The sequence below is a fragment of the Dipodomys merriami genome, unplaced genomic scaffold, assembly GCF_024711535.1.
Source record: "Dipodomys merriami isolate MVZ:Mamm:240054 unplaced genomic scaffold, mDipMer1.0.p SCAF_34, whole genome shotgun sequence".
In the NCBI taxonomy this organism is placed as follows: domain Eukaryota; kingdom Metazoa; phylum Chordata; class Mammalia; order Rodentia; family Heteromyidae; genus Dipodomys; species Dipodomys merriami.
Genome location: NW_027204937.1, coordinates 4,991,213 through 5,018,968, shown reverse-complemented (window position 1 = coordinate 5,018,968; position 27,756 = coordinate 4,991,213). Strand labels below are relative to the sequence as shown.

Sequence of the window (27,756 nt, the reverse complement as noted above, 5' to 3'; positions counted from 1 at the left end):
CCATGACTGACCAAAAAAAAAAAAAAAAAAAAAAGAATTCAGAGTTCAGAATTCTAATTCTGTGTAGGCCATGAAAACAGTAATTTCAAAGGATCTTCCAACTCTGGTATTCTGAGTTTGGAAGGCTCAAATCAACTACAAAAGAAACCAAATCAGTACCTATATGAAGAGAACAGAGCAAGACTATCTTAGGATGCTAGGGCTCCTACTTGGTTTTGGGAAGAAAATAGTTCTAAGTCTCTAAAATTGAGTTAATATGTAGAATTAAAAAAAAATTTCCTACATCTAGGTATAATTTTCACAGTACTGTTTACCTACTCAGCCAAATTTATTGTTTTAGTTCATAGTAGGAAATTATCCATTACATTAAATTTTGTATCCATTATATTACATTTTCAGGGAATAATTAATTAGTCCATGACAAAAATTAATGAGTCCATGACAAAAAGGTAAATTCTTTTCAATTAGTTTCAGCAACAGTTTGATTATGGGATAAAATGGATAATATACATGTAAGTGCAGAACTACATCTTCACTTCATGGCATTTTTAAAGTCACACTTTAAACTTTTTAAAATATAATTTTACTGTTATTAAGTTGTTGTACAGAGGGGCTAACATTTCATAAATCAGATAATGAATATATTTATTTTTTGGACACTAGAACCCCTTCCTTCATTTTCCCCCAGTTAGTAAGTCATAATTTTAAAATAAGCATGTTTTTAGCCAACATACAGAATCTTGCCCCTCAGTGGACAAATGGATTTTAAAAAATGTGCTATATATACACAATGGAATTCTATGCTTCCATCAGGAAGAATCATATTGTCCCATTTGTAAGGAAATGGAAAGACTTATACAAAAAAAGTAAGCCAGAACCAAAGAAGCATAGGTTGCCTTGTTTCCTTCCTTTGTTGTAACTAGAATGCGCCTACAAATCTACAAATAAACATACCAGATGGTAAAAGACAAAAAATAACATTTGGACATGACAAATAATACAGAATAAACATTCACACAATGAAACCAAAGGAGGATATTCTTAGGAGAGGATCACAAAGGCTCAATAGCTATGTGCGTGTGATCATATAAAATGATGTTTATCGAAACGAACTCCAAGAAATGGAAACAAGATTTTTTTGCTATGTTGGGGAGGCTGGGGGGTTGTTTTGTCCTTTCTCACTGCTTTTGATTTCTGTACCTTTTCTCATGTATGCAAGTTTATCTGTTTTGTGGAAGGTAAGGGGCAACACAGAAATGGTGGGACAAAGAGTGAACAAAGGCAGCAAGGATACTCACTAGATACTATGTTGAAAATGAACAGCACAATTTGTGGGAAAGGGAGATTGGAAGAGAAAAAACAGAGAAAGTGAGGGAAGAGGTGATACTGTTCAGAAAGAAATGTCCTCATTTTCTGACTTACCTAACTGTAATGTAACCCCCCTGTATACTACCTTTATAACAAGAAATATATAATAAATTTTTACTCTTCCAATTGTTTCTTTTTCAGTTAAGACATCTTTAAAACTTCACAACTATAGGTATGACTTTTCCAAAGACAAGATTTTATGATTTTACTAACAGCCTAGTTTTTAGAATGGTAATCTATAATGACATTCATTATATTGTTTGGTAAGTTTGCTACTCTGTTAATTTCAGTAGCTGTAATTAAGTTCACAGAGTTATGTAAATGAAAATACATGCTGGCACAACTAAAAAAAACTTAAATCTAGTCATTTTATTAAAAACACTTGAGGCCCCCTTACAAACAATACTGTATGTTTAAGGAAATTAAAATGGAGACCTTCATGTAAGATCCCTGGGCAGAAAAAAACAGGCCTTAAAAACTTTGAATGACTTGCAAATATATAAAAGTTAACTTAAGATGTGACTTGCAAATGCTAGTATTAAGAAAAACTTAAGCTCAATCTCAAGTAGTCAACAAACTTAGATATCAAAGGATATAATTTCTTAGAAAAGTTAACTCACTGCCCAACAAAACACCAGAAAACAAATAATCAAAAGAGGACGTTGGGGTTAAGAGGAGGGTGGTAGAAGAATGAAGAGAGGAAGAGGGGAGAATGCAGTCATAAAATCCAGTGTATATCCTACAGAATTAAGAAAATTGAGGGAAGGCATGAGATAAATGGGGGAGAATGAGTAAAGAAGTGACACTGACCAATTCGTATTCATGAAATGCTTTGTTGAATAGCAACTCCTGTGTACAACTAAAGATTTTTTTTAAAAAAGGACAAAACAAAAAATGAATAGTAGCAACCAAAATTACATAATGTTTGACTATAACTGTGGTCAGTCCTTTCCTTATAACCAATCACATATTTTCTTTGCTTTACTTCTATCAATGTCTCTCACTTATGTTCCCCCAATGGAGTCCTGAGGTATTTCTGGTTTGTATCTCATTAATTTCTGATTCATGAGTCAAATTAATTCTAAAAATTATATGGTGCCTCAACTTACTTAACACATCCAAATGAGAAAAACAAAACAAAATGAAACAGTCATAGATGTAGCATGATGCCCACATTTGGTCCTCGGCTCCACCCAGACCCGAGCTCCTTCCATCCTTGGAGTTCTCACCATACAGCAGCTGGCCACTCCCTGTCTGTGCCCAGACCCACCCGAGCACCCACCTGCCTCTCTTCCTGCCCCCAGACCCTCCTGCTACCTGAATAGGGTAGTCTTCTAAGGTAAGGTAAGGGTGGCTTTCTCAAAAGTTTCCTCTAGCTCATTAATAACAACTTTTGTCTTGATGTCCCTGATTTTATAAACAGACATTTCTTTTTGCTACAAGTACACACTGCTCTTCTTTTACTAAGCCCATCAAATATGTTTACCATGTCATCTGTAGGCTCTTTTCCTGCATGGTCACATTATCATTGTTACTGGTATTGTGTCACCTTTACTCTGAATCATTGGGCTCTGCTACCACCAGTCAGTAAGTAAATAGTGGAGTTTCACTATTAATATTAAGAAAAACTTCTTGGGGCTGGAGGTACAACTCAGAAGCACAGAAGGCCCTTTAAGCATTTGTCAGCCCCTGGGGTCCCTACAACCAATCCCTAGCACTGAAAAATAAAACAGAAACAAAAACCCACAAAGCTTCTCTACCCACGTCCTATCTGACTGACAACTCCTAAGGTAAATATTTTGCATAAGAAGGAGGTGAGATCATCTGTTCTCACTTGACATACAGAATCCTTCAGTCACTTGTGTGTTCATCATCACTGAATACAGCCACAAGCCAGAGGTTATGCCAGGTATACATAACATGTCTTTATTCACTATGTGCCATGCACTGGCAACAGCATGTATATCATCCTTTATACTAAACTCCTTTTGAAAATATTCCAGCCTCTATTCAATCAATGCTGCTAACATGTTAAAAAAAGATGTCTTTATATTTACTATTGATCTCAGGATGTCCTGGTCTTGGTGGAATTATAAAGTCACATTTGGGAAAATATACATGGCACATACATTATTCCACGAGAACTCTAGCTGGACGATAACAGTTGTGAAGGAATAACAAGCTTTAGTCATTCATGCCAGCAATGAATAAAGTCACAGGTACAAAAGGCTTGTGAACCAGTCAGAAAGGATGTCTCTGCTCATCCATACCTTTTTGTTTGCCACATTAGTCATTGACATAAGGATGCAGGGATTGTTAAACATGTAAACTCCCTGGACCGAGGCCAGACACAAGAAATAGAATGTGAAGGGCATTCTACACATTTAATTCAACCAGTTGTGATGGTGATGCATTCTTTAGCTTAATCTATATTTCTGTCCCTCTCAATTTGGAATTTCTGAAGTTTTCATTGTAAACCACAAGATCACATACTCTTCATTTTGTTTTACAAAAACTTCTTTATTTTTATTTATTTATTTTTAATTGTTATCATAAAGGTGATGTACAGAGGAATGACAGTTTCGTATGTCAGATAAAGAGTACATTCTTTCTGGACAATCTTACCCTTTCCCTCACTCTCTCCCAGTTTTTCCCTCCCATCCCTACCCACAAGTTGTATAGTTCATTTTCAACGCAGTGTCTAGTGAGTACCACTGCTGTACTTGTTTACCCTTTGTCTCCCATTTATTGTTCAACCACTTCTTTTAATGTAGAATTGTGATCTTTACAGAATAAAATTTTCTTCAAAAACTATATTGCAATCTAAGAGACGGACCTCAATGGCTCAGTCCTTCATTCTTCAGCTCATGTATTCTACAGGTAAACATAATCCTATTTCAAAAGTTTGTGCTTTGTGTATGTGTTACAACGTGTGATAAGTACAAATGCAAGAGAGAACAGACAAAATTCCCCTATACTTGAGATGCTTGCTTAAATACAGAGGACCGCTTTGTTTTTAAAGATTAAGTTAGGAAATATGGATTCTACTTTATGCCAAATTAGTCACCCTAAGTCACTTCACTATTCCTTAACAGAAAAACTTGAAGTGCTAGAAATATTACCCAGCCATACCATTTTAAAGATTTACTTCATCTAGCAAGGATAATGCTATCACAATCTTTGTTCCTTCCTCTTATAATTTTCAGAGTCATTTATTTAGTACATTATCAAGCAAAATAACTGCGTCATACAGCATATTAAGATAACAACCTTCCTACACTTTTTTTCTAAATTTACTTCATGACATTTATAGTTGCATTTTCACAGAATGACAATATATGCAAATATATACATAGCCCTTCTGAGTCAGACCCTACACATAAATACATATAAACATGAGTGTATATATGTATGTGCATGTGTATGTGTATTCTTTAAAAGTGCCCTAGGATATAAAATTTATCATAGCTTCATTATTAAAAAGAAAAACATGGTTGCTTGACTATGGCTCACATAAGTAACCCTACTTAGGAGGCTGAGACTGGAAAGATAGCAGGCAGGCAAAAGTTTAGTAGATTCTCAAGCAATAGCTATGAATTGTGGCATGCACCTGTCATCCCAGCTAGTAATAGTCTTAGATAAGGAGGGCGGCAGTTCCAGGATAGCCTTGGCAGAAAGACTGAGACAGTACCTCAACGAAAGGTGCAGGGCATGGTGGCACATGGCTATTATCCCAGCTATAGTTGGAACCATAATACAGGAAAACTGTGCTCTAGGCATGGACTCAGGCAGAAAATGAGACTCTATTTCAAAAACAATGAGTGAGGAAAAATAGCTAGAAGAATGGCTCAGCAGTAGACCACCTACTTAGCATGTGTAAGATACTTCCCTTATATACAGAAAGACATGAATTATAAAGAAAGAAGTAATTATTCTAAATACACACTAGCAGTTAGTAGTGTGACTGGATTCTGAATGTATGGTGCTGGCTTAGTAGTCTACCTACTTAACCACATAGTGGCTATGAATTACATATGGCCACATTCATACACATGTACATATGAGCAAAACATGAAAGGCTATACATACATGCATGTATGTAGATGAGACAGAAAGAGTATATACTTTCACTTATTCAGGGGGATTTGAGTATTACTAAGCACTTGCATACGTTACTGTATTTAGTATTCATCAATAACTGTAAGGTAAATTCTTTAATTCTCCCATTATATTTTACAAAAGATAATATTGAGCCCTCATCTAAATAGCTGATATCATCTAATCTCTAATTAGTAGAATGATTTTTCTGAAAGGAATAGTTAGGCATTTTTCAATTCTCAAGAGAAAAATATTTATGAAATTCATCTTTGAATACTGAAACTTATAAGAAATCTTTTTCTCTTTTTATTTATTTTTTTGTTTTTATCTGTCATGGGGCTTGAACTCTGGGCCTGGGCCTTGTCCCTCAGCTCTTCAGCTCAAGGTGAGTGCTCTATCACTTGAACCACAGTGCCACTTCAGGTTTTCTGGTGGTTAATTAGAGATAAGAGTCTCATGGACTTTCCTGGGCTGGCTTTGAACTGTGATCCTCAGATCTCAGCCTCCTGAGTAGCTAATATTATAGGCATGAGCCACCGGTGCCCAGCAAATCTTTTGAATCTCTTCTTTATGTACTGAAACACAACCTCCAAACATGTAGCTACTTCATTAGTAAAAGAGGAATTCTTTGTCCATACCTGCATATCCAGTTCTTGGCATCTTTGCTTCAGCTCTTCTTTTTCTGCTAGTGCTTCCTGAAGTTCTTCTAAAGCTCTTTTAAGCTGAAATACAAATCGTAAGTCTTGCTAATCAAGCTGAATTAACTCTCATAATAAACAGTGATACCAGAAATGGTTTTAAAATTTACCTGTAAATAAATGAGTCTTGTGTGTTATCTTTGTGTGAACAGCAATTAGTCTCATTAATATTTAAGGCTAAAGAGCCAAATGCTACCACCTATGAAATATTTTTTTAATTATTAAGTTATTTTTCAACATCATCAAAAATTTTGATACAAAATTTAAATACTTCTTGAAATGACTGGTAACATTCACAATAGTCCAAAAATAAAATAAAATGCCTGAAGATGAATTTGTTTCCTCTTCTTTTCTGCTATAACCCAGATTCAGTAAACACAGGGAATGATTTTCCCCATGTACAAGTCTTCAAGCTGCTTCTTCAGTATCAGGTAAAAGAATACAAAAACTGGCAAAAGTCGTATTACCTCATCATGAAAACTGTGATGAAAAAGCAGAATTACTTTCGATTGCCTATAATTTAACTATATAACCAGCTAGCCTGGGTTACTATGTATCCAAAGAATCAGAAAAATGTTCAGTGTCGATTAATTCTTGGAACATGATCAAAAAATCACCATTACTTACATTCATAAAGGAATTCAGAATAATGTTCAGGTGGAACCTTATAGCAAAACAGTTTCACAGAAGAGGTATTTTTGTATGTGTTTTCCTGTGTAAGCCTTATGAAAGTAACTGACAAGAGTGTCAACGTGTTCAACCATCTCCTCACTCACCTGTTGCTCTAATTCTCCAACACCGTCACTCACAGTAGAGCTCACTATTTCTTTACTCATCAACTAGGAAATTAAAATAGCAACATTAGTATGATTTTGTAATATTATGATTAGGAAGTAAAATATATTTACTTTAAAGGTATTATTTATAATTATAAAATATAAATTATCATTATATATACATATACATACACACTGGACTCAGCAGCAACTATTGTTTTATTGATAAGCTGAAGTTATTTAAAAGAAATTGGTGATACTAACATAAATTAGCTTGTAGAATTAGAGGTATTAAAATGGTGCTTAAAAGGGATTTTAAGATATTCTGGTGGGGTGGTAGGTAGAGAAAAAGGAATGGTCACTAGTAGGTCCAATGCAAAGGACACACTGTAATTTTTTTAAAAAGCTAAAATTTACGTGAAAATTTTTCTGTAATTTGGTTCAGGATTTTTAACATATGGGTATAACTTACCTCTTGAATAGCAGTCATGACCACATGTTGAACAGACTCCTCCAATGTCATTATATTTTTAATATGTTCTATGATTCAAAGAAAATTACATTTGAAAAAAACTCTACTCTTTTCCATGCCTTAACTATTCACTCGAAATAATGTAAAAATTTGAAGCCTTTTAAGAAAATGTATTATTTTACATTAATATGACAACTGCAAACAAGCAGAACAGAAGGTACTTCTTTCAACATTTTAGATGTTTTTCCTAAACAAGAATCATCTAATTATTATAAAGAAGATAGTAAGGAAGAAATTATCATATTAAAGTAATCTAACAATAATGATCTAACTTCAGGCACAGAAAGTTTCACTTTACACAGCTTCCTATAAATACCAGCTCAGTATCCAAAGTCCTACCACAGAGATACTTTTGCCTCCCACACAAACGAAGGCAGTATGTTAAGGTAAGTCATCCCAACAGGAAATAAAAACTCTAAGAAAAAGGGCATTTCTTATATTTTCACATTTAAATCACTTCAGTTGCTCTGTTCTCTAGCTGAAGTAATTTGCCTTCAAAAGGAGTTATTTTCTAATACTTTACTGCCTTAATGATTCTACTGGAAAACTCCTAAAAGTCACTTAAACCATTTGTGATGTCAGATGAAAGGACGGGTCTGGTATACATCTGACCAGTAAGTGCTAATCTGAAGAAACAGAATTAACTAGAGAACTCATGCTGATGGAATAATTTCCTCTAAGTGGATTTTCTGGATAATGAAACACTTCAAGCCTGCAAAAGCTGTCCTAAAAAGCATCTTCCTCTTCAGGTAGGGTATTGTTAATAAGCTAGAACCTTAATTTCATTTGTAAAAGCAATTTTCACTGAAAATAGCAAAGTACAACAGCTGCTTTACATCCTAGATATGCTTTATTAATATTTTAACTAAATCACTCAGTGTCATTCTTTTCTTTCCTTAGGTTATTTTGTGGAGCTAAGGATGGAAGCCAGGCCTCACACATGCTAAGCAAGCACTATGTAACTGGGTTCATATCTAAAATTACAAACCCACACACATATTTACAAAAGTGCATCCAATAATTCTTTTTTTTTTTTTCTTTTGGGTCCAGTCGTGGAGCCTGAACTCTGGGCCTGGGCGCTGTCCCTCAGCTCTTCAGCCCAAGGCTAGCGCTCTACCACTTGAGCCACAGCGCCACTTCCGGCTTTTTTCTTTTTGCTTATGTGGTGCTGAGGAATCGAACCCAGGGCCTCATGCATGCAAGGCAAGCGCTCTACCACTGAGCCACCTTCCCAGCCCAATAATACAAAATTCTTATAATCCTGATTCCTTAAATAGTGAAAATGAAATTCTTTATATCCCTGTGTATTTTTTTATCTATACATCCAGGAATAGAATTACTTTTTTAATATATGAGGACAAAAGTGGCTTGTTAGATGTAACATAATAATCACTTTCACAGAAAAGGATAGCTTAAAATGTCAATGGTGGCTTACTTCATAGGCATAGCAGACAAATTTTATAAGAAAACACAGAATGAGATAAAAGAAATTAAATAAAAACAAAACAGAGTTAGGCGCTGGGGACTCACACCTCCTAGCTATTCTGGAGGCTGAGATCTAAGGAGCAGTTTAAAGCCAGCCAGGCAAGATAGTTCATGAGATGCTATCTCCAATTAATCACACAAAGCTCTAAGCAAAACTGTAGGTTAGGTGGTTGAATGCTAGCCTGAAGAAGAAAAGCTCAAGGACAGTGGCCAAGACCTGACTAGCAATAAGCCCTGGACTAGCAATAAATAAATAATAAACAAATAAGATAGAATCAACGCCAAATGTCAGTTTATTGAAAATGACTAATATATCTGAAAAACTTGCTAATTAAGCAAAATGAAGCAAAACTAAGTTATTAATAATCAGTAATTAGAATAGAAATAAAACATTCAAAGAATGTTTTACAGACTGGGTGTATGGCTTAGTGGTAGAGTGCCTTTCTGGCATGCATGAAGCCCTGGGTTCGATTCCTCAGTATCACATAAACAGAAAAAGCCAGCAGTAGTGCTATGGCTCAAGTGGTAGAGTGCTGGCCTTGAGCAAAAACTCAGGGACAGTGCCCAGGCCCTGAGTTCAAGCCCCAATATTGGCAAAAAAAAAAAAAAGAAAATTGATAAACTGTAAGTGATTCCATGCTACATTTTCTAAGTTTGTTCTTACTGAATTGACGCTTTCTTGTATTCTTTCATTAATTATATAATGTCAAATCTATCAGATCATGGCTTGCAGTAATTTACAAATTTAAAAAACAATTCTCTATAAAGAAAGCATACTAAGTTTTGTCTTCATCCAAGATGATAAGAGCCCCATGGGAATATGAACTAGATTACCTCAGTTCATAATTTATTATATGAAAAAAAGAATGATTGCTTTGCAATCAGCAAGGTAAGTATTGCTGTATTTAAAAAGAGTGATGAGATGCACCAATTCCACTCACATCACTAGAACACTTATATAAGGAGGACATTGTAGACAGTTATTTGTCTAAAAATAACAGAATATCATCTGAAAGACCTGGGATTAGCAGCTGATTTGATTTACAAAAAGCAGAATCAAGGACCTACATTACAAAACTAATCATCCATGGGACAAATAAATACAATTTATTAACTGTCCACTAAGTCCTAAGCACTGGATATAGTAATTAGACTAAGTGCATTTAATTTAGCCATTAATTTCAGAATGTAGGTAAAACAGATATATACCTTTCTAATGGAAGAGTAAGGTTAAAATGCTTTTCAGGTTTACATTTCAAGGTACTTTCTCCCAAACTATAATAGTAAACTTTAACACTACCTTGTAATTGTGATCACTAAATACATTAGCTAGCAAGATAGACTGTTTCTAGGAAACCAAAGTCGGCAACTGACTGAAATTCACTTACCTTGCTTCTTTTCACAGTTGACTGCACAACCTAAAATAAGCTGAAGCAACCTCCCAAGCTCCACAGAATCTGAACGTTCAGTTATCTGGTTTAAGTCAGGGATAAGTTCTTCAGAAATCTGCTGCCCCAAAAACTGCAGTATCAAAGTCAAGAAGTTAGTCATTTATGTTGGCTATAAATAATTTATCACATTTAATTATTTAACTATAATCATCATGAAACAACTCAGATAAATTAACAGATGACAAATCCCTACACAGCTTGAAAGTAACTCAATATTCAGAGTAGCCAATTAACAGCAATTATCTTTACTTTTGATATATCCCTCATTAGAGAGTAGGTGGACTGTTTAAGAAGCACTGAGTTTAGTTTACTACAATGAAACTTGTGCTTTTCCATTGAATATAAGTTTATACTAAACCAAATAATACTTAGAATGGTCTATATTTGATTGATGAACAAATAGTTGCAATATCAGTAATTATACTTCTTCAAATGAACAATAAATCCAATGACTTTTTTCCTGCCCTTATTTTTTCCTTTTGGTTAAGGTTATTAAAAAGTTTCTTGCCACTAAAGGTTCAAGGCATATAATGAATTGAAAAATTTCAGAAAATTTCAGAGCAGCAAAATTTTTTACAAGAAATTCTAATTTTAATTGTGTGACCTTAGTAAAAACAAAAATTTCCTACTAGCAAATTCTCTTGAAAAGCTCAACAGTAAACAAGTTGATATTATTTTTAAGAAAATAATCTAGTACCATTTTTTTTATAAATCTTGTATACTATAGTTTTAAGCCTAAGCATTTTAGCAAAAGTTGAGTGCTTTAAAATGGCAATGATATACTTCAATTGTGAATTACATTCCAATAAGATGTGTCAATATAACTATTCAAAGCATTTCATATTTAATGTTAAGATGTATTTTTCATACCTCATGGTAATAACTCATAATTCCTTGAAGAACCTTCTTCAAGTTACTAGCCTAGTGTGAAGAAACAGAATTAAAACAATCTTTATTTCATATTAATACTGAAAGATACTTATACCAAAATGAAATAAAAACTTTCCCTAATAAAAATAACAAAACATTATAGTAAAGTTCTTTAACAAGATAAAGATAAAGAAAAATAATGTGGAATAAACCTATTATTAGAAATTCTAAATATATTAAGTAAAAATTAACAAAATTGAAAGATAAGTAGATAAAAAACAATATCATGGTTAGAGACTTAAGGAATCAATTCTCTATAACTGACAGAATATACACTACAACAATAAAGGTATACAAGATGTACAAGATATACAGAATATACACTACTACAATAAAGATATACAAGATGTACACAGGTTTATCAACCAGTTGCTGTGATTGTAGGACTGTAGACCACTAAGAGAATTCTAGAATTGAAATCTATCATACACATTCATTAACTCATCCTCGTCTAAAAGACCAAGCGTGTTTTCATTAATGAAAATGTTCTGTATCTGATCATTCACATGTCAAAATCCATACTGTATACAATACATATACATGCTAAACTCACACTGTACACAAAACATACATTTCAAAACTCATACTGTATACAATAGAATCTACTTGCAATTTTTGTAAAAATGGTTTAGTTGAGCAAAATGCTAATTTTAGGACTATTGTTTTATCCCTATTCACTACGTATACCTTTATTCTCCAGTTGTCTCCAACATCTTCTTTAATTCGGCTTAACCAAGATTCATTGAACCAAGCTACATCACTGAAACAAAAACAGGAATGCTAAACATTAAAATGGTTTTATTACATGAAAACTAAATTGAATCAAGAAAGTTACATATAGCACAATGACTATCCTAAATAAGATCAGAAACTATTTAAATAATCTCACTAAATTCTTTTGTGATTCTAATGAGTTAGTTTCCCATATCAAGTACTTTATATCATTAACATCTTCAATTTAACAATATATACTGAATAAATATTTACTATTAGATACCCTGTTCGCAGGAAGAACTGAGAAGAAAATCATTCATTTTGGAGCCAGGCATGGTAATCCGCCTTTAATCCCAGCTACTTGGAAGGTGAATGCTAATAGGATTATGGATCCAGGCAAAGTTAATGAAACCTCTCATCTCCCCATCTAATCATGTTGGATGTGGTGGTTCATCTCTGTAATCTCAACTAGGTGGGAAGACTAAGGAAGAGTTCAGTGGAGGCCAACCCCAGGTAGAAAAATTCAAGACCTTATCTGAAAGCCAACTAAAGGAAAAATGGACTGGGGACAGGCCCTAAAAAACAAAACTAGTATCTTACTGATATCTACTATGTATCAAACCTTTTCCCTCAATGTCTTTCTACATTATTTCATTTGCATATTATAGAAACTTGGCAAAACATACATTTCTATCTTCAATATTCCTATTAAATAGAAAGCAGGTAAGAGGATAAGTAATTTGCCCAAGTGATATTAGTACATGGCAAAGCCCTCCAAAAATTTGATATAACTAAGTGGAATTTTGTTTCACTGAGAAATCCACCAAAATAAATCCTTAAAAACAATACTTCTGATGGGTGCTGGTGGCTCATGTCTGTAATCCTAGCTATTCAGGGGCTGAGATCTGAGAATTGTGGTTAGAAGCCAACCCAGGCAGGAAAGTCTGTGAGACTCTTATCTCCAATAAAACTACTCAGAAAAAGCTGGAAGTTGCACTGTAGCTCAAGTGGTTGGGTATAGCCTTGAGCAAAAGCAGTGCAGTTCCTTGAGTTCAAGCCCCAGCACTGGTAAAATAAAAAAATTTAAAAAGATAAATAAAAAATAACAAAAATACTTCTGAGTTTTAATTAGAAACTGAAGACAAATAACTGATGTATGAAAGTTTTTTGTATTTAATGTTTTGAAGAAAAACATTTGACTATATATAACAAGCTATATTAATAGATTTGGATGCCTGCTCTAAGTAAAGACTTGAGGGGGATTAATATGAAAAAGACTTATTATTTTGACTCAGTCAAAAGAATGAAGTGAAGAGCACAAATAAAGAAGCCCATGAAAAATATATATTAAGGGGGAAAAAAAGAAGCCTATGACAAATGTTCTAAGTTAGCCAACCTTTAGGGCTATCTCTACAGTCTGATCTAAACTTTTACTGATAAGCCACCTAAAGTATGCATAAAAAAATTCCTTTCCAAAGTGGTTTCTTAAACCTAACACTGCAAATGGAAACTACAACACAATGCTCAGCTTTTCTAAAATCATTCTAATATAGAAGATATCACTATGCCTACAGTAAACAAAAATTTTCATTTATCTGTAATTTGCAACTGTTTCACTTTTCTCAGATGCTAAAATTACCGAAACAATATACTACTAACTAGGTACAGATATATCTAAAATAACTGAATTAACTAATGAGTCACATTTGTCAGAGCAAATTTATTTTCTTATTACAGCAAACAATATAAAGCCCCAGGCCATGTTGGTAAATTTTTTGTGTCAACATAGCTAGGCCACAGTACTTGATTTGGTCAACTATGTCTAAATATACTGCTAAGAAGGTATTTTGTAAAAAGCAATGGGAAGGCAGTCAGCTGACAGGATTTGATCCTTCTTGCAGGGATCAGTCTTTCTGTTTAGGCCTTCAACTGGTTGGATGAGGAAGGTAAATAAAATTACTCAGACTACTAGTTTAATTGTTATTTACAAAATAACAAAATGCTGATCTTCTCTGGATTTCCACTTGGCTGTCCTATTTGTTTTTACACTTACAAAAGCCACCACAGCTACATAAGCCAATCACTCCCTTAAGATATCTATGTGTAGCCAGGTACAGGAGGCTCATACCTATAATCGTAGCTACTCAGGAGGGTGAGATCTCAGAATTGTGGTTAGAAGCCAGCCCCGGGAGGAAAGTCTGTGAGAAGCTTATTTCTAATTAACCACCAGAAAACCAGAAGTAGCACTGTGTGTGGCTCAACCTCTAGCCTTGAGTTGAAGAGCTCAGGGACAGCTCCCAGACCCAGAGTTCAAGCCCCATGACCACCACAAAAAGGGAAAAAAAAAAATCTCTGTGCAATCATGTGTTTGAACAAATACATTTAAGCATAAACATCATGTTGTTGGTCCATAGAACCCTGGACTACTATTACCAGATTCTGAGCTGATTCTTTAAAAAAAAAATCTAAATGAAATTCTATGCTACCTTTGGAAACTGGATCCAGAGAGTAATCTATACCTGTTATCTAGTTTTTCCAATGTAATTCTTTCTTTGGCTTTACATTCTTCCTTGTCTTCCTTTTCATCCCCAATCAATATTAGTTCTGTGAAATATTTCCAAGTTCTTTCTTATAAACAAACTTACCCCTTTCCAATTGTTATAGCAGCCAGACTTTTTTAATTGCCACATCTACATGCCTTAACTATGTTTTACTCCCCAAACTAAATTATTTTCTTATATTTCTGAGAAATTCAATGAGGAACACCAGTCAGCAGGAGAAACAACTAATCAAAATGTAGTCCAATTATTTTCTAATAAAACTAAATAAAAAAATCATAATTAAGCTTTACTACATCCATGATATTTATCTTCAACAATTTTACAAACTAAAATTAGGCTATGCCTTCTGGTTAAAATAGCAGTTGTGTCAGAGATTATTCTAGAATAGCTAAAACACCTTTTGTGCTTAACACAACAAATTGTGATCTGTAATTGGACATGAACATATGAACTTTCAGAAGGGGTTCAAGACATTAGATTCAATTATTACAGCTTACTGGGAACACTGGCTTTGGAGTCACACCAAGCTGCTGTAAGCCCTAGCACTTTGCAATTTATTCATTTTTTGACTTTCCAAAAGCAAGTCCCACCTCTTTACCACTTCCTATCCTCATATGCAAATTGAAAGATCTATTGCATTGAGTAGTAAAGATTAAATAATTGATCTAATGTGGTATATAGTGATATATTAGTACATATGGAGGTGCTAGTTATCAAGGCTCAATATCTATGAATTAATGAACTAAACGCATTATGCTTAAGGTCTTCTGAGTTTTCTGCATTCTCTCACTCTTTTCACTCTTTCAAAAACCATCATAACCACACAAACCCCCCAAAGTATGTTTCAGTTCTAATCTGATACCCGTAACTCTGACTTTATGTGGAAATAGGGTCTTCCCATATGCAGTCAAGGTGGGATAAAGTCATACTAAATTAGAATGGGTTCTATTCCATAGACTGGGGCCTTTGTAAGTCAAGAGACATAAACAGCTACAGACAGAAGTAAGGTGACCTGGGAGGACAGAAGAGGAGGTTTGAGTTATGCTTCCATACACCAAGAAACACCTAGGTCAGAAGCTTGATTAGGTACAAAAGGATTTTGTCCTTGAAGCTTTGGAATAAGTATGGACCACCCAATACCTCACTGTAGTCTTCTATTCTTTTCTTTTTTTTTTCTTTGCCAGTCATGGGGCCTGAATTCTGGGCCTGGGTATTGTCCCTCAGCTCTTCAGCTCAAGGCAAGCACTCTACCACTTGAACCACAGCACCACTTCTGGCTTTTTCTGCTTATGTGATGCTGAGGAATTGAACCCAGGGCTTCATGCATGCAAGACAAGCGCTCTACCACTGAGCCACCTTCTTTTTCTTTTCATTAAAAGTTCGTCTCCCTATTACCCAGTTTCTGGAGCTGTGCTGCCCCCCTCACTGTAGTCTTCTAGTCTCCAGCACCATGAGACAACTCATTTTTATTGTTTGAAGCCAGCTATTCTGTGGTACTTTGTTACAGCAGCCCTAGGAAACTAATGTATTAAGAATAGTTCTTTCCCATGAGCTATTTAGGTAACAAGCGCTTTTACACACATTTTAAAAAGAGAGGTACATATTCCACATTCAAAGATAATTTTAAAACAAAGAAGCCTATTAATAACTCTATAACTCCCCAAGTCTAAAGTCTTAAAACATGGAAAACACTTTTTCAAAATTTTGTCATTCAGAAGCAGACCTGTCTGAGATAAATAATGATGCCTAAATTTTGCTACTTCCTTAAAAAGTAGTTTCCTTTTCATTATTAGTAACAACTTTTATATAATTTGATGTGAGTCACCAATAAAATTTATCATAGTAACTTATAAAGTGCTTTGAAATATTCAAAAAGTATGTTAAAGTTGGCCTTTTAAACAGGATTATGAAACTCTGATCCAACTATGGAAAATGTACTATTTAAGTCTCAGTAGCCAGAATACAGACTTCTGAAAAGATCCAAAATTAGAAAGGGATTTAAAAAAATTCAAAGTGGCCCTTGGACAATAAGGGAGGCTGAGGTATATAAGAACATATGAAAATAGACAAATAAAACAGAGAGGAGGAGAGGGTGGGGATTCAGAAAGAGACACTGACTGAGATAGGTAGAATTTTAGGTTACTGTTCACTTGGTTTAATGAAAAAAGCTTTCAGATTGGTGGATTTTTTTCCCTATGGAAAACTTCCTAGGATACTAAGAAGAAAAAAAAGAATAGAAAGAGGATTATCAATAGATTCCAAAAGGTTGTATAGAAATTGAGTTATTAAGGAAAATACCATTTAGATTTATGAAATATTCTCAATATCAAGCACAGTGGTAGAAAGTACAGAGGTCAAACAGCCATACATGTTACATCAGGGTAAAATTTGGTCTCTTCTATTGTCTTAAGGATAAAGCCACAATCAGTACCTACAGAAGTGACATCTTTGGTGTTACTGTTGAGACAAGAGAACATACACCAGAGTTACTTCATACCAACAATATTGCAAAATATGGTTGCAATGATGATTTTCCCAAATCATCAAGAAAGGACCAGACTGACAATGCTTGGGGCTCTGACCAAATATGTAAGTTCATTTTTTTGTTTGTTGGTTTGGTTTTTTTTTGTGCTGGTTCTGGGGTTTGAACTCAGGGTAGGAGTGCTATAACTGAACTTGAGTTCAAGGCTAGCGCTCTACCACTTGAGCCACAGCTCCACTGCCAACATTTTCAGGGGTTAATTGGAGAAAAGAGTCTCCCTGGGCTTTTCTACACTGGCTGGCTTCAATCTTAGGCTCTTGAGTAGCTAGGATTACAGGCATGAGAAACCAACACCCAGCCCAGTAACATAATTTTTAAATCAATCAGGATTTAATAAAACTTTTTGAAGAAATACTTTCTTAAAGAAAGCAAGGAAATGAGACATGTTTTAGAACTATTGCTTTTCCTCCCTTCAGCAAAGGTTAACATTCTCTATGTCTTCTATTTTTTATTTATTTATTTATTTTTGTCGGTCGTGGGGCTTGAACTCTGGGCCTGGGCGCTGTCCCTCAGCTCTTCAGCTCAAGGCGAGCGCTCTACCGCTTGAGCTACAGCACCACTTCCTCTATGTCTTCTAAAGAAGTGTTAATTGTGAGTTACCACTCAGATCCATATACTTAAATTAGATCAGTTTGAAAATGCCAAATAACCAGAATTTCAATATCATTTTTAGCTACTTTTCTAGGTATGGCGCAGGGTTTTTGCTGACGTACAGGGTTTTGAATGTCAATTCTAGATATCTTTTACATAAGAGTAGTAACAAGTAAATAATATGACTGTAGAACAATGAAGCCAATCAGAATTCTGTTCTCAAAGTAAGCTCAAATACAGTCAGCATGGCTGGCTAATGAACTTGATGGGTACAGAATTGGCACTGTTTGTACTAATAAAAAATATTATATTGTAGACTACATCCCTAATCCATGAATTATGCTTCTCACATATTAAAAATACTCGATTTAGGAGCTTTGATAAAATGGCTGAAGCCCAAACTGAATCACTTCATTAATTAAGGTTGCTGCCCTGTTTCATTCATTCATCGTTTCATTATTGGTGGACTCAGAAATTACTATTTGAGAAATAGGCTTTTGTTAATTTGGCAGTTTTTCCAAATCTGGCTTTTGGGTTTTTTTGTTTGTTTGTCACTTCTGGGGCTTGAACTTAGGGCCTGGACAGTGTCCCTGAGCCTCTTTGTGCTCAAGGCTGAGTCTCTACCATTTAAACCACAGCACTACTTCTGGCTTTTTCTGAGTAGTTTATTGGCGATAAAGAGTCTTACCAAACGTTTCTGCTGAGGCTGGCTTCAAACTGTGACCTTCATATTTCAGCCTCTTGAGTAGCTACAATTACAGATGTGAGCCAAAAGCACCCAGCTTAAAGTTAGCATTTTATGCTTGAATAATCTCTAAGATAACAATGTCAGGGCATGGATACCTTACAATGACCACAGTACAACCACCAGAAACTTTACAAGCAATATCATTCCCTTAAACCTTATTCTTTATAATTACTCTGACTTGTGAACATGCCAGCAAGAGTTAAGTAAGATCTCTTGAATAAATAAAAGCACTGATCATTTATTTAGTTAAGGTGAATTTCTATGAACAAACAAAGAACAGTGTAGTGGTAAAGGGTTTTATTCCCTACTTGCAAGAATGCCATAGAACCATATGTTTGGCTACTGAATGGGATAAAATTTCAATAGCCTAAAAGAACACAAGTCTAAGTTTTCTCCTATGGTATTGAATTTACCATTATTTTCAGAAGGGTTTGATCACTACTCACATTTGATGAAGAACTTGTGCCATGGTAACTCCATTAGTCAGCTGTTTGACATTTTGACAAGGTGAGGCAGTCTTGAATGTCTGCAGCTAAAATGACATAAAGCAAATGACCTTATTCCTTCATTATCCCTTCAGGGTAGCACTGTCTTTTGTTTAAATGCAGACACTGCAAACAGTATGTTCATGTGGCTGTGCAGAATTTTTAGAGACATACTTAATATTTCATAAAGTCATGCCTAACACAGTAACTCATATGAATGGCCACATGAAGCAATGCTGAAAAGTACAAAGCCATGTATGTAATTTTCCTCTTTTGTCCATTTTTAAGAGCGTATCAGAAAAAGAACATTGAGATTACAGTATTTTCATGCTAAAATTTTATTCATATCCCTTGGTAGGAAAATAAAGGTTAGAAACGTATAGTCTAATACCATTCACATTCTATTCATTATCTCTGAAAGAAACTAGGACTTCTGCTGACTGTCCAACATTAACTTAAAGTGTGAAGAGTCAGGGGCCATCCATCTCTTTAGTTTGGCTAGATATACTGAACATTTCAAATCTCTATTTGTAAAACACCTACCAAACATTAAAACAAGAAGTGGAGTCAAGAGCCAGTAGCTAATGCCTACAATCCTAGCTACTTGGGAGGCTGAGATCTGAGGATCTAAGTTTGAAGCCAGCTCCAGAAGGAAAGTTTGTCAGACTCATCTCCAATAAACCACCAAAAAGCCACAAGTGAAGCTGTAGCTTGAATGGTGCAGTGCTAGCCTTGAGCCAAAAATACTCAGCACCCAAGCTTTGAGTTCAAGCTCTCCAGACATGAGACAAGAGACGGAATCAGAGAAACAGACACAGATACGTGTGTGTGTGTGTGTGTGTGTGTGTGTGTGTGTGTGTGTGTGTGTGTGTGTGTGTGTGTGTGTGTGTGTACAGATAGATAAATAGACAGATAGATAGATAGATAGATAGATAGATAGATAGATAGATAGATAGATAGATAGAGATAGATATATAAGGGGAGACAGACAGAGAGAGACAGAAAGAGAGACACAGAGACAGATAACAGACACAGAGAAACAGACACAGATAGATGGAATAATGGAATCTTTCACATAGAGAGATGGAATAATGGAATCTTTCTCAAAAGAGCAAATTCAAGACAGAAAAACTTAGAAAGCAAATTACAAAAAAATGGAAAGCAGATTGGGTGGGAAGGCAGGGGGAGGATGGGAAAGGATGGGAAGGGGAAACAAAGGAGGAGGCTACAATGCTTGATAAGAAATGTACTCTATCTTCCCATATAATTGTAACCCCTCTGTATTTTCACAATAAAAAAAATGGAAAGCAAAATGGATACTTTCCAGAAATCTAAACACAACCCATAGCATCTTAAATTATGAGTCTTTCCACACATACTCATCCCCTTTACACATGATTTCTGAGTTTACCACTTTAACTGCTATAAACCAATAGAATTTTCTCCCACCATAATTCACTGTAGCAGTTCTGTATATGTTACAAACCTATCTCTATCACTCTACGACTGAAAGATATTATCATCACACTATTGTTTTCCATGTACATAATTTACTGAGCTCCTTACTCTAGGTGGGACAAAGTGGTATAGGATGAGGTTACAAAGGAAAATCACCAGGACTTTACCCTTAAAATAACCTCAGTCAAGAGTTAAGGAGAAAAGTATACAGTATACTTTTCGAAAATGTGGTAAGTAACACAATCACTGTATACACAAAGTGTTTTGAAAAAGAAATAGTAGAACCAATTAATCCAATTAATACTTTTATTTTAGAAAGGCATCATAGAGAAGATTCCCATATGGACAATCTACTGGAATGAATACTATTTTTTATAAGTTAAAAAAGGACGGGGAAGGAAGCTTCAGGAGACAGAAGTACAATAAAAATGCAGATACATGAGATAAAATAGCAATTTTAGTATCACTAGATTTGCAATACAAAGAAGCTGTAGAAAGGTTAATAAACAAAGGGAGAAAAAAAGACCGACAGGGGTCAGGATGGCAAGAACCATTACAGAATCTTGACTGATTTTATCCTTAGTGGTAACATCTACAGAAGAGTAAACAGAACAGATGTCACCTCCAAATAATTAAATGAAACAGCAAATATCCTTGGATCAGTGTCTGGCATACAGAATTATCTCAATAGCTATTAGCAGACTAGTTATGAGTTAGGGTTTTTTGAAGTGTGGGGGTCTAGAGAAAAAATGTGCAAGTATCTCTTGACATAGTAATTCATAGTCCCCAAGCAGTTCTTATGCATGTTAATTTTTGAGAACCACTGCTCTAGTTAATGAAGAATCACCAGTGTTAAAAAGAAGAATGATATATCTTTGGTACATTTTAGAGACCTATAGCAGTAATTCAGAGTTGCTTTACACTACAGTCAAGACCAATCAAAAGCTCCTAAAGGTGAGTAAAGAAAGAAAAGAATGCTGTAGAAATAATGAGCATAAAAGTAAATGAGAGGGGAGGATGAAATTATGCAATATATAATATACAAAATAAGCAACACAGAGAGTGAGTGAGCAAGAGGGGGAGAGAGAGAAAGAGAGAGAGAGGGAGAGAGAGAGAGAGAGAGAGAGAGAGAGAGAGAGAGAGAGAGAGAGAGAGGGAGAGAGGGAGAGAGGGACAGACAGAGACAGAGACAGAGAGAATGAATAGCTCCAGGGCTTTAGGGAATGTTTAAAAGGACAGTAAACATTATCTTAATGTGTAACTTAAAAGTTATATCATTAACTTTTTACAAAATATCTGATAAGTGATTTTAAAAGAGCACTTTCAGAGGCACAGACTATAAAGCAAAGCTAGCACCAAGATATATGTGAGTATACACCACAGAGTTACCCCTTTGCCTACTATGCTCAGATGAAGATGAATTTCTGTACCCTTTACTGACATATGGGCACCAAAGTGTCTTTTGAAAACTCCTGAAGTAGCTGCAAAGTAAATCAGATAACAAAAAGTAATTTCATTTGACTGAACTCTAAGGCTTTATAACCAAGAACAGTGAAAACATTAAAGAGCTCAGTGAAGGAAGTGAGACTAAGGCACAGGGATAAAAGAAAATTTCATACTACTCTTTATGAAAAAGCAAATGACTTTCTACTGAGTGGCCTAAAATGGACAGAAAGAGCTTCCATGGGTGTCCATTACCACACCACCTAGGCAAGAAACAATCTCCTCTCTTCTATAATGTAGAAATTCTGAAATGCCTCAATGCAAATGTCATAGAAATTAAGAAAGTAGCTTTCATAAGTGATAGCCAATAAAAACTCAAATCTTAGCCGGGCACTGGTGGCTCATGCCTGTAACCCTAGCTACTCAGGAGGCTGAGATCTGAGGAATGCAGTTCAAAGCCAGCCCAGGCAGGAAAGTCCTTGAGACTCTTTTCTCCAATAAACCACTAGAAAACCAGAAGTTGTGCTGTGGTTCAAGCATAGAGGGCTGGCCTTGAGCTGAAGAGTGCAGGGCAGCTCCCAAGCCCAGAGTTCAAGCCCTATGACCAATCAAAAAAACAAAAAAACAAAAAACTCAAATCTTGGACCAACTCTGTCTTTACATTCTCCTTTAACTCTTCCCTTCAGAAAGAATTGTTTTGAGGTTTAAGATCTTTATAAATAATTCAGTCACTAGTAATTTTCCTAAATCACACACACAGACACACACACAGACACACACACAGACACACACACACACACACACACACACACACACACACACACACACACACACACACACACACACACACACACACACACACACACACTCTCTTTATCCTTTTCTGGACCTGTCTATCAAAGGCAGTGTGTAAGAACCATTATAAACATCTGATCAAGTGCCTTAACTTTACAGATATTAAGTCTCAAAGATAAAAAAAGGATAACCAACCACACAACAAAGTAAAATTAAATGTATCTTCATGCAAATATTTCTTTAAATATGGCCACGTCTCTTCAATCTTGAACTTTGTATTAAGCTGCAGTACATATCTAAGAATTGTTTTTTGAGGACTTCTAAATTATAAAATGTATCACTTAAAAAAATCATCAAGATTTACCTAACTAACTTGATGACTTCTCTGAGTTCACGTTGGCTCCTTTCTTCTCCTGGTGCTAAAATCACAGAACTACTTCCAACTATCTTCTCATTCTTGTGATGTGGCCCCAACATAACTTTAAAAAAATTATGTAACCCACTACATACTCAACAAGTAATATTACATAGTATATACTGTGAGTCCACTACTTGCCTTCAAGTTACAGCCAAAGGAGACTAGTAGTACTGCTAGTGGCTTTTCTCTGTGCTGGGAAAACCCAGTTTACCCATCCTACTTTGTGAAATTCATCATTTCTCTATGATCAGGTTAAAAATTCACCTCCTATCTATAAAAACCTATACCTATATCATGCTTAATGGTGAAATACTGGTCATTAAGGTCAGAGCCAAGAAAATTATATTTTATTATCACCCCTTTGATTCATGGCTATATTGGAAATCCTTGTCAGCATTCTTCTTAGGGATAGAGCAACAACAGGTCAGGCAAGGAACCTGATGCTATGCAGTACGTTAAGGAACTGCGTTAAGTGTTATGGATATGGCTGTTATAGATATATAACATGTTAAATTTCAACAGAAGTGGGTAACAGGTAAGTCATTATTTTAGGAACGGTTGTCACACAGTCTTTGATCAAAAAGGCAACAATCAGACTCGAGATCTGAAATGGTGAAAAACTACCAGCCACGGGAAAAACTAGATAAGTATTTGATGGAAAGATGGTAAAATTCCCAGATGTATACAATAAAAAAAAAAAAAGCATGGTAGCAATAACAGCATGTGGCATACGCTGAGTTAAAAGAAAGTGGAGGGGCTAGGAAGGTGGCTCAGTGGTAGAGCGCTTGCCTGGCATGCATGAGGCCCTGGGTTCAATTCCTCAGCACCACATAAGAAAAAAGAAAAAAGCCAGAAGTGGTGCTGTGGCTCAAGTGGTAGAGCGCTAGCCTTGAGCTGAAGAGCTGAGGGACAGTGCCCAAGCCCAGAGTTCAGGCCCCACGACCGGACCCCCCCCCCAAAATAAGAAAGTGGAGAAGCATGGGAGAACAACAATGCAGAGGCTTAGGAATGGGGGAGAGAAGGGAAGGGAGGATGAGTAGGGGGAGAGAAAAGGGAAGATAGAAAGGGGAGAAGGAAAGTTAAATTTCCTGAAAATAATCCTAGAAAGGAAAGCAAAGCCAAAAGATGTATAGAAACAATGACAGAAGACAATTTCAAGAAGGATATACCAAGTAATGTTTGGATTGCTTACTAGATTTGGCTAACTGCTAATGAAAGTCTTAAGAGAAAAGAAAAAAGAAAAAAACCTCAAATGCAATTAGCTGAGAAGGTAAGTAAAAGTATAAGGAAGATAAAGGGTAAGTGCTTATAGAAACTTTACTGGGAGAGAAAGGGAAAAATCTAAGTGGTTTTAAGGAGTGGACGGAGGGGTAGCTCTTCGTTCTTTTATAAAATGAAGTATGTTAACAAGTTTATATATAGTAAGTGAAGAAAGAAGCCAATTGAGAGAAAGAAGTTGTAAATGCAGAAAGGAGGAATATGTTAGAACAAAATTCTATAAGAGTTGGAAGTTATGGAAGTTTAAAAGCCTGAGACAAAGACAAGGAAATGGTCATTTACTCAAGAGAACAAGTGACAGACTCTAGTAGAATTTTGGTCTCAGTTGGCTAGGAGGAATTACAAGAGCTTATTCATCAAGCTGGGTGGTGGTATGGGAAAAGGTATGTTTAGCAATAGTGAGTAAGCAGAGGCAATGGTCTGTTCTGTCATTCCATTTACTCCACAGAGTACAGCAGCCTGGGAGAAGATTGCAGAAACAAAATAACTTATTTTTCTCGGATATCTATGCTCCTTATTTGGAATTTTTTCCAGACTTCATAGAATTTTGCTTTCCTTTGTGGTTGTAAAACCTCTGTCACTCTGATTAAAACTGATTCATGCAACTGGACATTGCATATATAAAATTGATATATGCAATTGGCAAAGTCAGTAAAAACTTGTTAAAAGAACAGACACTATCACATGAGATTGTTTTAAATAACACAATACATTTCAAGGAAATGCTGTACTCCATCACCTCACAATTAAGTCAATGACATCATAAAGACCAAGGTTGCCATTTCAATCAGATGATGTATAGAGCACAGTGGAGGAGACTAGGGTACACCCTCTAATTATCCACTTGTTTAACAAAACAGATCATTAAAAGTAATGTTGCCTTTGTTTCCTGACAGAGTTAAATACAGCTTCTAACTCCTAGTACTTATTTTAAATGAAAATATAAATTAACAGCTAATTGCTTTTAACTCAGAAGCCCAAGATAGTTACTTTCCACTTCATTATTGACTTTCAAAGGGCAAAAGTTGATTTAAGTTGCAGTCTTTTCCAATAGACTTTACATACTTCCAGATTTCTCATTCTTTGGAATGATCAGCCTCATGAGATTGCTAGAGAATCCTCCTCAATGATTAAATCCTCCGAATCCAGTCTGTATACATTCCATTCTGCGCACACTCTCCTACACACAACTGGTTTAGGGGTGAGCACCATGAACCACTTGGGCCATCAAGCACCATCCTTGCTCAGTGCTGGTTAGGAACCACACCTGGACGCCAGATCTCTGATAACATTTAGCTCACAGGAAAAAACAAACACCACCACCACCAAACCTGAAAAATCCTGAGAGACAGCCCTGACTGTTCAAATCCAGTACCCATAACACAGCCCCTTAACTATGTGTAAACTAAGACTCCCAAGTCCTTCACAGAAATATGCTATTCAACGGGAGGTGGGGGGGAGAGGGGGAGTGGGCGGCAGAAATAAGGAAAGCGAGTTCTCATCCCTAGACAGTTTTCCACGCAGGAGTATACGTGCAAAGATCTTATTCGAGGCGGCTTCTACTAAATCACATGTCCTAGAATCAGTCACCTCCTTATGACCTGAGGTCCCACTGGAACAAAGTAGTTGAAGCGGGGTGGAGGGGGGGGGGTTAGGTTTCAGAGGGAGGGGGGTTACTTTCAAGTAACACAAAGGTCTCCCCTATGGAAAGAGTATTTCACAGATGGATGATGAGAGATAGCAGTCCGGAAAATTCAAGGCTGGGGGGCTGGGGGAGCTGGAGGAGCTGGGGACTGGGAGAGCTGGGGGTCTGGAGGGCTGGGAAGCTGGGGGGCTGGGAAGCTGGGGGGCTGGGGGCTGGAGGAGCTGGAGGACTGGGAAGCTGGGGGGCTGGGAAGCTGGGGGGCTGGGAAGCTGGGGGGCTGGGAAGCTGGAGGGCTGGGGTCTGGGGGTCTGGGGGAGCTGTGGGCTGGGGGGGGCTGGGGGTGCTGGAGGGCTGGGGAGGGAGGGCTCGATAGGGGGAGAAAATGAGGGTCAGAGGCAAGCGAGGGTTGGACGTCTGGGTCCTTCTACAGCTGCTGGAAACCAGACCCAGGTTCCATCTGGCCTGCACCCGATCCTCACCCTCCTCTCCCCCCCCCCCCCGCCATCCCCGTCCCCCCTCCCGTTTCCTTCGCCCACACCTCCACGCGCGCGCGCACCTTCCGCCCCGCACCCCCAGGAGGGGGCGTGCTCGCGGCCGAGGGCGGCGGGCGGCGCGGAGGGCGGCGCGGAGGGCAGGGCGCGGCGGCCGCGGCCAGGTGGGCTCGGGCTCCCGTCCCCGACCCTCGCGGGCCCTCGCACTCACCCAGATGATGAGGCTGTCGCAGAGCGGCAGCTCGGGGAGCGGCGGGGCCTCCTCCATGGCCCGGGACGCTCTCGACGCGGCCGCTGACACCGACGCTTCCCTCTTCCCCGGCTGCCCCGAGCCGGCGTCGACCAGCCGGCCGCTCGCCCTCCCGGAGAGCTCAGGGGCCAGGCCCGGCGCCCGCGCCGCTCACGCGCAAAATCTCACGCTGCCGACGTCGCCCGCGTAACCCCCTCCTCACCCGCCTCCGTCTGGTCCCCGCGTCCGCCCCCTCCCCCGTCTGGGTCCCCGCCGCCGCCGCCGCCGCGCAGTGGGCACCTGGGCCACGCCCCCTGCCCCTCCCCGCCCCCCTCCCGCTCCCGCACACCTCGCTCCCGCCACTCTGAGTGACCTGTGTGAGCACCAGTCACAAAGAAGGTGGGTCGCTGGGAGGGGCGGGAAGAGCGGGGATAGGTCCAGCAGGAAAGGTTGCTGATTGGATGTGCCCTCGTGGGCTCCGACCAATTAAACAGAGACAAGCAGGAGGCTCCCGGAGCAAGTGGGTGGTTTATGACCTGGCAGGTGCAGCCAGGGCGGGTGCTGGAGCTGGAGGGACCCAGCGGGACAGAGAATGCGCACGCGCAGCGGGAGGCGGGGGGGAATTGGCAGATGAAACTTCATTCTGTGTCGGTGGTACAAGGAGCAGAAGGGACAGCGTCACCTCTGCCCCTTGCCCACAGGTTCTGGCATCTTCTGGCCTCCTGCCTCTGGGTGAACACGTCTCCTGACTACGCTTGTGGAGAGCTACACCGTTTCCACCTTGCTTCGCAGATCGAGTGTACCCACGAATTTTTGTTTTCAAAAAACACCTCGAAGGTGGAGCCGATTTTCTTCTATGTTCTCTTTGGAACATGGCATTTTAATCTGCACACATGGCCAAGAGATGCATTTCCTATGGGAAACATAGTGCTTGAATGCTGCTTAAATCGAAGAAGCTCTCACAAGATCAAGGACTAGGGGGGCTTTCGTTTTTTAAATGGGGCATATGAGAACACCAAT

General features: G+C 37.5%; 1 protein-coding gene across 1 annotated transcript in view; it reads right to left on the bottom strand.

Annotated features, from left to right (window-relative positions):
* Window positions 1-26,974, bottom strand: part of Hook1 (hook microtubule tethering protein 1) — a 50,769-nt gene extending 23,795 nt beyond the window's left edge. Inside the window, exons 1-8 of the mRNA XM_069987167.1 lie at window positions 26,719-26,974; window positions 18,941-19,026; window positions 12,026-12,098; window positions 11,279-11,329; window positions 10,346-10,478; window positions 7,413-7,480; window positions 6,941-7,003; window positions 6,105-6,188 (exon numbers count right to left, since the gene is read on the bottom strand). Of these exons, the coding sequence (XP_069843268.1) occupies window positions 6,105-6,188; window positions 6,941-7,003; window positions 7,413-7,480; window positions 10,346-10,478; window positions 11,279-11,329; window positions 12,026-12,098; window positions 18,941-19,026; window positions 26,719-26,775 (615 nt within the window). The 5' untranslated portion in view covers window positions 26,776-26,974. The remainder of the gene's footprint in view (window positions 1-6,104; window positions 6,189-6,940; window positions 7,004-7,412; window positions 7,481-10,345; window positions 10,479-11,278; window positions 11,330-12,025; window positions 12,099-18,940; window positions 19,027-26,718) is intronic.
* Window positions 26,975-27,756: the final 782 nt, after the last annotated feature.